We start from the raw sequence: 14,422 nt of genomic DNA, 5'->3' as shown, positions 1-14,422 counted from the left end.
TTATCATAACTGAATCTAGTTTTATGAGGTCATGTGCAAATCCTTGTGAACGTACAAACCAGCACAAACATTTCCAAGGGCTTTGACATTTTAATTTAGCCAACAGATACATATTATTGGTTGAGGCTGCTACTATATAAAAATGGCTCATTACAGCCTTCTACAGCACTTGCAGTAGCATCTGTAGGAGGGGACCCACATGCGTGTCTCCAGCACCTTAGTGGACCTGAAGGAGCATGCCGTACAAAGTCTGGATTTGGCATCAAAATGGTTGAAACATTCACACGCTCCTATTTTGCAGACTTTGGGAAGTGAGAGCTGGCATACAGAGAGATGTTAGCAATGCTGCCTTAAACTGCTACAGTCTGATCCGTTTGTACTCTGCTGGCAACATTTGAAGAATGAATTGCTCTTTCTGTAGCCTTTAACAACTTCTGTATCTGTAGTGCCCGTCTTTTACTGAAGTAATACCTTTTGGGTTTTTTCTAACTTCCTCTTTGCTGCTGCTTATTCTATGTTTCTGTTCTTCAGCTTTCCCACTTAAGATTTCTCCTATGAGCAATATCTGGTATTATAAGTTAGAATGTACCACTTTAACAATGATACTGCATCTTAAAACTAGGAGCGCTCTCAGTTTTAGCCAAGCTAGGAGGCTTGGATGGCCCTCTGTCACGGCAGAACACTTTCCCAGTTTGCATGGGAACAGAAGAGAACTTTATACCAGCTCCTAGCTTTACTTCTGGGCACTTGATATACTTGCAATTTCCATTATTATATAACCTCTTTAATGGCTGGATACCATGTTTATTTGCCATAGTAATGTCTCAAATGGAAAAGAAAATAAAACTGAGAAATGTATTGTAAAAGCTGTCTTGAATGTAAATCATTGAAAGGTAGCGTTTGCACAAAACAGTTGTGAGGGTTTAAATCTTTCTCGTGAGCTTACCACCTCATTTCATCAAGCTTCCTGTTTGTACCACAGTAAATCAAAATTTGCTTAGGGTAAATGTCTAAGGAAAAATTTTATGTCTTAGATAGAGAAGTTAATATGGTTACAGATACTATCTTAGGCTTATATTTAATAAGCATAGCCATATGGATTCAACCCAGATAATGGATGGGCTCTGAGCTCTGTCTTCCTTCTGACAGAGTTCATGTCTGACCACTGGAGACTTGCCAGGAAAGCCACTTGCAGCATTGCGTAGCACAGTTCAGGAGGGCAGGAACTCAACATCAAACTTCCTTGTGCTTATTATAAAGACGTATGCGGCTGCTAGAGTAATTAAGGCATTTCTAGAGTCAGGATGGTTGTATAAACATTTTTAGTATCTATTGTGTGAGAATATTTTAGTTTTGCTTGTTTCTCTAATAATAAAAAAAAAAGCCCTAAAATCACAATCCTAGGAAAACAGAAATTGAATTGACTTTCACATCCACATGCTGGGATCACATTTCATTTCACATCACATCCACACTGGATATGAGGGTGAGAGGAAGAGATCATTAAACTTCCTCTCACCATCATCTTCTCTGTATACAGATTTCAATTGTATCAATAGAGACAGGCTTTTAAGTATGAGATGAGAAGCTTGGATTTGTCCTTTAAAAGACATTTTTTCCTCTTTTACTTTAGATTTGGTGTTAAAAAGAAACCAATTTACATAAATGTCATAAGAGATCCTATAGAGCGACTAGTTTCTTATTATTACTTTCTGCGCTTTGGAGATGATTACAGACCAGGGCTACGAAGGCGAAAACAGGGGGATAAAAAGGTAAAGTACATTTTATTATATGTTGTTCTTACTAAAATTAATGTGAAAACAATTTTTTAAAATGTCCTGATAAAAGCTGAATCATTCTTGTATCAGCCTTGGGGATGATGGTGGCTTTGTGAGTCATATTCTCCCCTTCGTGTCCGTACTGGACCTTATAAATTCACTTTATATTGCAATTTGTTAAAAATAAATAAATAAATAAAATTTTAAAATATTGTAAGGTATCCAGGGTTATATCAAGTTAAGCTTATCCTCCTTTGTAAGAAATCTGCATCTCTTCTTGTTGAAGACAGAGATGAATTTTTCACCAAAAGCTGTAGAACTGCTGATGCTTTGGCTTTGATGTTTTGGGGTTTTTTTAATAATTAACAGTGTAATTTTAAAAAAATGTAAGTATCGTAACGGAATCGTATAGAGTCTGCTGGAAAACTATGGACTATGAATCATACATTTCTATACTATCTCCATATGTCTTAGGTTGCTATCGGAGTAGGTCAGGTATATTCAAAGCTTGATTACTAGTACAGTTTCAGAATGGCAACATAATTTAGGATCCATGATATATTTATTCCAGAAATAATTTATAGATCTACTGGTTTGCAGTAAGACATTTGTTGGATCATGTAGCTTTGGACTTCTCTTAAATCAGGGAGAAAAATAGAGTATTATAAGTATATGAATATAGTTTATAAAACTATAGTTAGAACAGTGTGGAAGCTTTTATAAAAATATGAGGGAGTTTTTTACTTTACAGAGCTAAACACTTTTTAAAAATGTCAGCAGCAATATTTTTTTTATACTGATGAATATTTTCTGTAATGTTGACAGTTTAGTGTAGCACTGCAAATACCAGGAGACATTGAGAAAATAACTAAGCAAAAATCACACTGAATACAGTGTAGTCTGTAAACACCATAATAACTAATAAACGTGACCAATCATTTTGTGTGCTTCCCCCCACCCCATCCAAACAGTGGTTTTGAAATACTGGGACCAGAACATTGCTCTTTTCTTTCCGGTTGGTAACTCACTGCTCCTCTGTTATTTAGGTTTTGGCGCCATCTTCTGCTACTGCATTTCAGTTTATCTAGGCATCCTACAGCATAGGTAGAGGAAAGCTTCAAGCAGAGCAAATGAATCAAGCTTAAAAAATGTATCTTCAGAACTGGCTACAGAGTTGATTTGGTGATATGGTATCATAAAGACATTTTTAAAGAGAGAGACAGGATCTTGTCTTTTGTAACTTTCTCTGTTCCTTTTCATGGGGAGCATGGGGGCCAGTGGAATTTCTTCATGGTGGAGATCAATGAGTTGGAAAGCTGAGTGTGCTACTAAGTCCAAACTGTTTATAGTACTTAATACTTATTTAAAATAATGAAATTTAACAGTGTTATTTTTGTTTTGAATTACAAGCCAAACAGCCTTGTTAGGTTGTCACTGGGAAATGTTAAGCCAAAATCCCTAATGCTACTGCTTGGTAGACTGCACTGTAAGCTCTGATTTGCTGGAAGAAGTTGAAGTGCATTCCTGTTTCTAATGTTGGTAATGCATTGCATTAATAAATTTATGTTTTTCTATTAAATATTACTTTTTTAATTTTGTCACTATCATACCATTTTATTTAGGTCTGAGACTGAGTTGCTGCCATACAGATTTAACTTGTCCTCTAAGCATCTCTAGTTCATTTGAAGTGAAATTTATGTGCTATGCCAAGTTTTAGGGTTTCTTTTGTTTAATCGGGTAATACTATTTTTCCGTGATGTTTCCAAGAAAACTGTGCATATATAGGTGGTGTCAGTTTTAGATACATTGAATATAAAATTCAGTAACCTCAAGAAGGATTGAGCCAATCACAGGGTCTATAACACTGATACCTGTTCTAATCTGTCTTACAGTAGATTCACTAAGAGCTCTTCAAATGAAAAGTAGGGAAGGTCAAAAATGCAATCTTTCTCATGGAAGTCAATTGTGCCTTTATTAAGTGGAAAGGAATCTCAACATACTTTATACCCTTGCCCCCTCCCAGTCCATACCACAGCATTTATATGGAAGAGTTCTTCATTCATTGTCTTCCTATATCCCCGTACTGCCAAAGATATAGATAGCTAGGCTCCCAAGAACAGAGTCTGTAAACACAAGTGTTTCTTATAATAAAGGCTCTGGATGGAGCAGTCAAGGTAAATATATAAGAAGAAGTGGAGTAGGCGGCCTGTCCTGTTTTATCTTAGAAAATTATTTGCTTTTGCTTATTAACTATAAAATAACCTGCAGGTATAAGCAAAGAAGTCTGTCTTTTGACAGATACCAGTTCTTATTTAATATATACATTCATAAGTTAGGAGAAACATTTAAACAATTTAGTTCTTAGGTAATGCGGATGTTATAAAGTACTCATGATAGATCAGGGCAGAATTTCTCTAGAGAACTACGCTAAAGAAAGCATACCAATGTCTTGTTTTCATAGTTAAGCTGCATTTTTATCTGTGACATACACAAGCCTGATGGGCTGATATCAGTAAGTTTTTCAGATTAGCTCAGGAGCTTCACCTCAAAATAAAAGCAAAGGCTGTTGTTCTAACACCGAATCATTAAGCAAATATATTTTTACATAGTTGCTTTGAACAAAAACTTGTGATTATACAGAAGAAACAGTCTAAAAAGTTGTTTATGTAATCACTTAGTTGCTAGTAAATAATTTCAAGAAAATCTATCTTAGATACATGGCTTATATCTTGATTAGAAATATCATAAATACTTTATGGTGACTGGATAAAATATTTACAAATTCTTTCCAGTGCTAATGGAGTTCTTATTGTAAATGTGTTACTGCAGTTGAAACTCTGTCTTGCTACAGCTGGCTATCCGCATAGAATGGTGTTGTATGGAATATTCCGTTATGCAGTGAACAACTTGCGTTCACTTCTTCTGATTGCCAAAACCAAATTAGCCTCTGAAAAGGCAGTAATTTGTCATAATATTTAAAATGTAATAGAACACTGTTTATAGAACCAGAAAATGCACAGTGTTCTATGGAATAAAGATCCAGCTGTTCCAGTATCACACAAATCCTGGTGGCATTTGACGCTGTATCTTCAGTGACTTCTTTTGTAAGGGAAAAATAATGATACCAACACTTATTGAATGGTTTTGCTTGTTTTGACATATCAAAGCCTTTATCAAGGTTATATCAAAGGTATATCAAATGTATCAGGTAAAATCAAATTGTTCACTAGTTCTAATCATAAAATTTAGTCCAAGTACTATTTTAATTGAGGCAAATAGGTCCTCCTAATAACACTGTGAAAGCAGAGCTTGAAAAAATTACTTTTGTTTGTTTGTTTCACATTGTATTTTGTGGTTTTCTGTCCCTACCACATTTAGGAACTAACTGTGATGTCATGTTTGATACATATACTAGACTTTAAAGCTCAGCTCAATTTTGTCTTTGTTCCAGACCTTTGATGAATGTGTGGCAGCTGGAGGTTCAGACTGTGCTCCAGAGAAACTTTGGCTTCAAATTCCGTTCTTCTGTGGCCACAGCTCCGAATGCTGGTAGGGAGATAAATGAAGCTTAAGTTGTTCGTCAAGTATATCAGTGCTGAAATCTAAACTTAATAAATTTGAATATGTAGCACAGTTGGGGAAAGTTTGAGGGACTGGACAGAGTGAAGCAGCAGGTACTTTAGTAATGTATTTTCTTTTGAAGATGCATTTTATTGAAATAGTCTTGCAGTTTTTTGAACAAGCAATATGTTAGCATACTGTATTAGCAGTGCTATGAGGGAAAACAGATGGTTTCAATTTTAAAAATAATTTTTGTAGATTTGGAGTCTTGACATTTTCCTCTTACGTCAGGCCACAGCACAGGCTTTCTGAATGGAAAGATTTTGTTCAAGCTCCTAGAGTTTCTGGGGAGAATAAAATAAATGAGATCAGGATAAATTTATCTTCTTAAACCTTTACCAGACATCCAGTAGTCAATGCTACTTAGAAGAGACCAAAACAAAAGCAAATAGTGTCCATCTGTCAGTGCAGCATGTTTTATAACAATGGCACAGACTTTAAAAAGCTCTTTAGCAAGCTGAAAAAAAAAAATTAAAAGAAATAAGAAGGACATTGATGATGTGAAGGATTCTGAGTGAAATTAAGGGCAATTGTTTGTCAAAGGTACTGTTCATCCAAACATAAACAAAGTAAATGGCCACCTGGGAGCTCCTTTTTCAGACCCTGTTGGTCAGACCTATCTACACCTGCACCGGGTGGAGAAGCACAGAAAGAAGAAACTCTGAAGCTTTTTACCCTGTCTAGAGCTATAAAAAGCAGTAAAAAATGACAGTTTAATTTCTGTTTGTCATTCAGTAGAGAAGTCCTCCCAGTAAGTGTAATGACTTTCTAGTTCAGAATTATGCTTGTAGGATGCAAAAGGGGAAGGTGTGTTCTTACCAGAACCATTTCTGATATCTAATGTGAAATTGGAGACTGAATATTGACATTGAGAAAATGTAAATCTTCCAAAAATTGCATTAACAGAGACAGTAACCATACACATACGTAGTGGGTTTTTTTTTGGGGGGGGGGGGTGAGTTATTAGTCAAAATAACTAGAGGAGTCAAATTTTTAGATAAGAACACAGATGAGAGAAACTGGAAAGGGAAATGAAGTTAGGAGTGGTTAAACTTGAAATGAGTCTTGTCTTTCCTATACAAACGTCCTGTTATGAAGTAATCTCCATCTAGGGACTAAGGATCGTTGGCTGACATCAGAACTTGCTGTAATTGTTCTCTGTCGTTTTAGGAATGTGGGAAGCAGATGGGCTTTGGAACAAGCCAAATACAATCTGATTAATGAATACTTCCTAGTGGGAGTTACTGAAGAACTTGAAGACTTTATCATGTTATTGGAGGCAGCTTTGCCCCGGTTCTTCAGGGGTGCCACAGAACTGTACCGGACAGGTATGTAAATGGTTGATTTCCATGGATTTTTTCATCCTCTTATCACTTTTTTTTTAATGTGAGTTCTTTGGACCTAGATGAATAGTTTTGAGTCCCTGCCAGGCTGATGTTCCTACAGAAGAGACACTCTTTAAAGTGTACAAACATCTTCCTGCCTTACACAAAGTGTAAATATTTACAGTTGCAGTATATGCATTGTGTAGGTATAGCGTACATAAAAAAAAAAAATTGACAAGTGTTTACCAGAACATTTTTGAAAGGTCTTGCAGGGGCTTCAGTCTTGTAAAATGGCTGGTGGTGGCAGATTTCCATTTCCTCAGAAGTCCTACTGAAATTAGCTGTGTTTATTGCAGCCTGGTTGGCTGTGCAAAAAGGCCCAAGGGATACAAAGGCCTAAGTATATGTTTATCTTCCTGGGGTCGTAATAACACGTTTTTAATATAGCTAGTAGCTCAGTTTCTAGGAGCTGGCCATGCAACTTTTGATGAAGAAAAGGTTCATCTTAACAGGGCTTCTGTCTGCAAATAGAAGGAGAAAAGGGTCTGATGTATGTAGCCTAGATGTGTGTAGTATTAACAAGTTTATTGGAAAGCAACGGATAGCACTTCTTAGGGAAAATGCTGTCATCGTTTTGGTCATCTTTGTCTCAGTAAAGAAGTCTCTTGCTCTGCAGTTTTAAAAATTCGTAACATTTGATACCAAATTAACATCTAAATAATTAATTTTGAAGGACCAGTCTTGCTCCAAGTACAGTACGTGGAGTAATCTTGTTCTTTAAATGAAGTGTTCGTTCCCTGGGTTTATTAGAGTAAGGAGGAAGAATTGAAAGAACTGATGCAAAATTCATTAACATTTAGTGAGAGAGACTGCAATTTTTCAACCACGCATGTTAGGTTAATAAATTCTGGATTAAATTCTGTCACTTCTAATGCAGTTAATCAACATACTGAGAGTACAAAACTCTAAATAAAAGGACTGTAAACATTTTTAAATTGCATGAACTTTAAAGTGAAGTTACTGCTTTCATTTTGCATTTAGGAAAGAAGTCTCATCTTAGGAAAACAACTGAGAAAAAACTTCCCACAAAAGAAACTATTGCCAAGCTACAACAGTCTGAAATCTGGAAAATGGAGAATGAGTTCTATGAATTTGCACTGGAGCAATTTCAGTTTGTCAGAGCACATGCAGTTCGGGAAAAAGATGGAGAATTGTATATTCTGGCTCAAAACTTTTTCTATGAAAAGATTTACCCTAAATCAAACTAAGAACACTGTACTGTTAGATTTATGGACCTAAATCTTTGGTCACGTCATCATCTTAGTCCTCAGCCATGGAAACTAGATTGCTTGTAGACCTCCAAGATGTTTCATTATAGATCTGAGGAAAGTGGGCTGTGGATCACCTCCAGGGCGTTGGATACTGGCTAACTGTGTTGGTAATCCAGAAGCAAAGGCTTCATTTCTTTTATCTAACTAATACTTTCAGTGGGAGTTAATATCCTTTACCTGAAGAAATCTACACTTTAATTTGGAGCAATTAATACACAGCAGTTCTAGTTGAAAATATAAATAAACAAAAATGCTTCTGTTGATGCTCTTTTTTAATTTTCAGAGCAATTTATTTTCATTTATACTTCTGTGAAGAGGAAATAATTTTTCCCAGCTTTCAACATGGAAATTTTGGTTGTGTACAATATGAGTAGTGTTAATAACTGGTTGACATCTGTGCTTTGCTTTTGTGAATCATGTCACATGATATTAATTGGGATGGTTAATCATGTTCTGCTGAGAAATGCTGCTGCTGCTGGAATTACCCATATTTATATATGTGGTTTTATTAAAAAATTACAACTAATCATTAGTGTTAAAACATCATTTCCACATTAATATTGTAAAAAGTTAAAGAATCAGAGCAGTGGAGTTTTTGTTTTGTTCTTTTTTATCCCCACCACCACTGACTGAGGTTGGGAAAACTATGAAGAAAGTTGGTATTGTCTGCAGTTCTAGTTGATCCTTACACAGTGGTATAAAAAGCGTAAATTCAGTATTAAGTTTCTCTATGGATTCTTTGTAATAATTGTAAACTGAGGTATTGATGAATCCATATTATGACTCCATTAGTGAGCTGTGGTATGGTTAGGGTTTTCCTACTACTTCGATACTTTTACCTGTAGAATATTTTTACTAAGGTGCTTTATAATGTGTTTTAAAGCATTGCATTTACAAAAGAAGAAGTAAAATGCTGTAAATACTGCTTATTTTATGTATTTGGACCAAGAGGTTTAAAGTAACTAGTTTAAAGTGGGGTTTTTGCACCAGTTCTGTTATGTGTGAAGTGAAAAACATCACATCTACTTCCCGGTTGAGTTAACTGTTGGACATTGCTGAAATGCGCTTCAGTGACCTCTCTGACTTCAATACCAGAATGTTGTCCAGGGATTTTCTTTACAGAAATGTAGTCTTCATCCTTGTGTTATGGTAAGAGGAAAAGAAGAAAAATGTCATGTGTAGTCTGGTTGAGAAAGATGCAGTGAACTTGATTGACATAATTGTATTTATGTAACTGCCTTATGTGACTATTGTAAATTTGTGAGTTGCCATTATTAACAGTGTGAAACACCTGGTAGATGAAGTAAATTGAAATTAGAGAACAGATGTTCGGGGCCACTGCATTATAACAAATGGCAGTGGAGAACTACAAGAATTTGTTTCCTATTGAATTTTCTTAAAGATCTGAGTATTTCTGTATCTGACACCTGCCTTTTCTTAAAGTGCTTTTCATAGGGTTTGTCGGAGGAAGGCACTGAGGAGACAAAGTAAGGAATGTTGTAAAGGTTTAAATTCCTAAGGGATGATGCTGAAGGCTTAGTTTAAAATTACCAAGTGGAGTTTCTTTAACCAGCTTGTTCTTGTAATGAAAACAAAGGAAATGGAAAATGGTCTGTGAACTGGATGTCTGCAGCCAAAAGCAACAGCCCAATTACAGAGAGGATAATGAGAGACTATCAAGTACTTCTTGCATTTTCTTTGTTTTCTTGGATTTTTCCCTTTGAATTTTAAAAATAGATCTCTTTGTTCTTCCCAAATAATCAGGGAAGTTACTTCTGATAACTTACCATTTATATAGCATGAACCACGCATAAAATTTCCTGTTCTAGTTTTTGTCTATTGATGTCATTAATAATGCCAACATGTTTGGGAATAGGATGTTTTAGTTCACACGTGAAGACGTGTTTTCTAGCAAAAGAAATGAACTGAGGAGTCATATACAAGAAGTAGCTAATGGAGATCTAAAAATGTCCATAACAAAGCAGTACCTTTTTTTTAGAATAAAACTAATATTTATAATCCCAGAAAATATTATTTACTCAATGATAGTTTTGTGTTAGATATTATTTTGACTATGTTGTTTTCCTTCAGAATAATTCGGATCAGTTTACCTTCTTGAGTCTCCCTCAGAATTTTCAGAAGAGCACCTCTAAGAGAGCAGAAGAGTTTAAGTGAACACATACACTATTCATCTAAGTAATGAATAGGTACGTAGACAAGTTCTGCTGTATTGACAAGAATAAAATAGGCAAAACTTCTACTGATTTCAGTAGAGTCTACAGAAACTGCTTCTATTCTGTATACAGTTTTAAAAGTTGTGTTTCTTTTTTTTTTCCTTCCAGGATTTAGAATTTCTTAATTATGAGTCTTCAGTAACAAAAATAATAGAACAATGCAATTTTTTATTTTTAAAAGAGCAATGTATTTTTAATAGTTCATATAAGAAAACACATTTTATTTAATCATATATCACTTCCTGTTCTTTGCTGTGAACTGGCAGGGTTGAGACAAACAAGAATTTTAGGAATATTTTTAAAAAATGATAGCTACAATTGGAGAGGTATTCATTCTAGATGTACTCTGAAAATCTTATTGTCTGTGGAACACAGAAGGAATCAAGACTGTCTGCTTTTATATCTAGTGGAACCATTAAGTCAACAGTGAACTTTTTAGATTCCTTTGAATTCAGAACTGTCAAACTTGGATTTCCTAAAAAACAGTTAAGGAAAAGAAGCTTTACAGATTTTTAATAGCCTACTCTATTTGTCTTCTATTCAGAAATGGAGACAATCCAAATTGTTGGTATTAAAAATATTTTACAGTGTATAAATAGACAGAATGTATCTTATGTATTTTCCCTTAATAACTTATAGTGAAAAGCAGCAATACATGGATTTTTGTTGTTGCTGGTTGTATGATCAGTAAACTTACTATGCAGGCTCCTGGACACAGATCTTTTAACCGACGTCACTGTAGTCTCTGCACAGGAGTAAGATTGGCTTTTTGCAGGGCTCAGTTCATCTGAAAGGTGCTGAAATGCTCATAAATATATATGTAGTTGAGAGTAGGTTTTGTTACACTGTTCTGTACTTCTTGTACAAAATTAACACCCAGATTTTGTGCAAAACTGTAGCCCTGTTGAAACTCTTGATGTCAGCATAATGGCGCTAGGTCCAGCTGTGCTGGTAACTACATAGCCATAACCACAGCATGCCTGGAGCACTTGTGATACACTGGGCAGCGTTGACAGGAGAACAACAGTGCTTTTAGCTCCTTCCCATAATAATTCTGCAGTCCTGCATCAAGCATTTCACTCTTACTTTGTCAGTGCACCTATAAGCAGACACAAGGCTAGGGTGCAGAATGTCCTATGTGCACATTCCCGCTTGCTCTGGGTTGATTTTCAAGCAGTCTCTGTATTAATGGTATGCAGATCGTGGCTTCATTTTCAAACAGGCATGAAAATTTATAGCTATACAATACAGGAGAGGAAGAAGCAACCCATTCTGGTCGTTTGAAATGCCTTTTCTGGGTACTTAGTTTTTCTGAAAATACTTAGCTATTTTTACTTTCCGGGAATAAACATTTGCTTATTTATGGTCTGAGAGCAGTTCTATTTTATATCTGGGAAAATTCAGTTATTTTCTGTTATAATTCTGTTAAAATTTTCCATTACGCTTACCTGGCATTGCTAAACGTGTATATGACAAAAAGGTCTATGGGTGATGCTGCCTGAACTGTGCTGCTTAAGCAGTCAGTGGAAAAGCCTGATTCAAGTGCACTGCCAATTTAGCTCTTCAAAATTAGAGCATATTTTATGACTACTAGAGATGAAACTTAAGGAACTGTAAGGCTGCTTAGTTGCACGGATGCTTCCTTTTTACTGTAAGCCTGTGCAACTGTGTGACCTTTGCAGCAATATTTATAGAAAGAGCTCACTTCCTGAGACTTTTCTGGAGCATAAATGTTGGTACGCTTGTACTATCTGATATTTACATCAGCAGCTTTCTGTAGCTTCTGTAAAAAGAGACAGGTTTGTAAGCATTTCTAAAGCAGTACTGAATGTAATTTTGAAAAACATGGATTGTGCTTCATAACTTTTTTTGTTTTTAAACACACACACAGCTAAATAGTGCCTTTTTTCCTCACAATCCATGTTGAAGATGCTCGCTCCCACTCACCCTCCGTAAATTGATTCGTTTGTGCAATACTATTCCAACTTGAAACCATTTTGTCACAGATGTTTGAGAAATAATCTCCATTTTTCCTTACTATGCTGCCAGCTTTCTGTTGTTGAAGTGTTTCAGTTGATTACCTAATGCAAATGCTATAAAATAAAACACCCAGTGGGAAGGGGAAAGAAAAGAAGTCTGGTGTCCTGTCTTAATATTTACACGTCACATTCACATTAAGTGCTTTTTTCTAGAAGATGTTGTTGTGCAGTATTGTGAACTTTGTTTGCAGCTATTGTGATTTTGGAAGGGAGAGGCGAGCTGGATTATAGCTCTTCTGTAATAATTTCATATAGCTATAACCAAATATATTCATAGGCCTTTAGAATTTCCATTGGGCTTTCTGTCCAGAAATGTAATAAATTTGCAGGGGGTATGCACTGTGCTGGAAGTGTTAAAGAAAAGTTCTTAATATTAAAACCGAGATTTGTAAGAATAGGAAACTGGCATTAAAACAATGCATTTATACATACGTGCTTCCCTGCCTGAGGGAACGAATGTGACCGATTGCTGTGGTATGGGAAGACGCTCAGTTACTGCAGTGATGAGTATGGTATAAAAACTTGAGTAGAATAGAAATATCATTTGCATTTGTAAGCAAACACTTAAAACAAAATACAGTGAACGTGGGTATGCTACTCTGTTTAGGATTCTGCCGCATACTGTAACCATTGCCCTATAAACATTCCTAGCTGCATGCACTGCCGGGCTGAACAGCCATCTGACCCAGCCAAGCTCCTTCATGTGATCATTCCTAAATATTTGGTTGTCAGCCTTGATGATTAAGAACTATCATGCAGTTACTCAGCAACTTCCACTTGAGGGTTTTGATGGCTTTTAAATCCTCCTTTTGTTGCAAGTAGACTTTTCCTTACTTCCATCAGTGGAAGTGATAGGTGTAATTGTGGACAGAAAACAAAATCTCTCTGCTTCTATCAGCCAGGGGGAAGTGGAGGAAAATGCCACCTATGTAAAGGCACAGGACTTCGTAAGGCCACCACACCTCTTTCTGAAATGATGTAGTAAACAAAATGGCAGCCAAAAAAAGTTACAGCACAGAAAGTCCTTTATTTAAAATGATAGCAGCTTCTCCTATGAAAGACAGAATGGCTGTAGTGTTACACATGTGTTAAATACTGGTTGAACATTTTTTTAGCTGATGCTGCTTTTTGTAGAAGTAATTAATCTCATCAGTTGGAATTCATGGGAGGGGAGTGAAAAAAAGGGAAAGAGGCTTTTTGTTCAAAGCTGAATTTTTTTTCCAGGTCCTATATTTTAATTTTATTTATTGTTTGAATCTTGCATTTGATTTCAGTATAATTTCCTTACTTCTTAATAAAATACAAGAAGTTGCTAGTGAATGTCAAAGCAATGTCCAGATGTTTTCTTCAAGCACAAGTCCCCTGCTATGACCTCCCTCTGGCTTCATTACCACATAACGCAGATGTGGTAACTTTCAATAAGAGCTAATTTAAAGGACTAATAATACTCTTTATTAAAAAAAACCTCTACAAAGAACACCTGTGGCCTAAAAATGAAGGCTTTTAGACCTTTCACCTTGTCATAATAACCAACTGCATCCTCATAAAAATGGAAAATACTGTGATAAACATTCTCTACCCATTTTCTGCGTGTTTACAAGGCTGGTCCTGAATACATTCTCAGATTTGCTGCATACAGACATGAACTTCTCATAATAAACATAACTGAAAATAATTGCACAAAGAACAAATACCCATATTCCTATTGAAAAAAAAAATATCTTGGAACAAAATAGATTAAAATGTTGATCCATGGTTATAGTTGAAGTGTACAGGTATTGCATTCCTCTGATGCTTTAAGAAACTGTTCACTACCTTCCTGTATACATGCATGTGTTGTTTCACCTTGCTGTTGATATTAACTCATCTGTGTTTTTCAACTAAAAAAAGCATTGTATTTCAAACATAGATTGAATATTAATAGGGAAAAACACTGTTCTGCTTTGAAAGAGAAACATACCTAATTTGGTATGGTAATTCAAGTGCTTTAACTCAACAGAACTCTGGTTTGATGCAGCAGTTACTGGAAAATATTTTGAACTGTCTCTTTACCAAAAAAAGAAAAAAATTAGTCTAGAGAATAACAGTCTTCTG

At 35.6% G+C, this 14,422-nt stretch overlaps 1 protein-coding gene across 1 annotated transcript in view; it reads left to right on the top strand.

Moving 5' to 3' along the window:
• The window catches only part of HS2ST1 (heparan sulfate 2-O-sulfotransferase 1), an 83,956-nt gene extending 71,533 nt beyond the window's left edge, over window positions 1-12,423 (top strand). The window contains exons 4-7 of the mRNA XM_086753751.1: window positions 1,634-1,772; window positions 5,230-5,327; window positions 6,570-6,727; window positions 7,766-12,423. Coding sequence (XP_086609877.1) covers window positions 1,634-1,772; window positions 5,230-5,327; window positions 6,570-6,727; window positions 7,766-7,992 — 622 coding nt within the window. The 3' untranslated portion in view covers window positions 7,993-12,423. The remainder of the gene's footprint in view (window positions 1-1,633; window positions 1,773-5,229; window positions 5,328-6,569; window positions 6,728-7,765) is intronic.
• The last annotated feature ends 1,999 nt before the right edge of the window (window positions 12,424-14,422 follow it).

Source organism: Chlamydotis macqueenii, chromosome 8 (assembly GCF_036417535.1).
Source record: "Chlamydotis macqueenii isolate bChlMac1 chromosome 8, bChlMac1.mat, whole genome shotgun sequence".
NCBI lineage: Eukaryota > Metazoa > Chordata > Aves > Otidiformes > Otididae > Chlamydotis > Chlamydotis macqueenii.
Note: the sequence above shows the minus strand (reverse complement) of the source record. Positions and strands in the feature narration are given on the sequence as shown.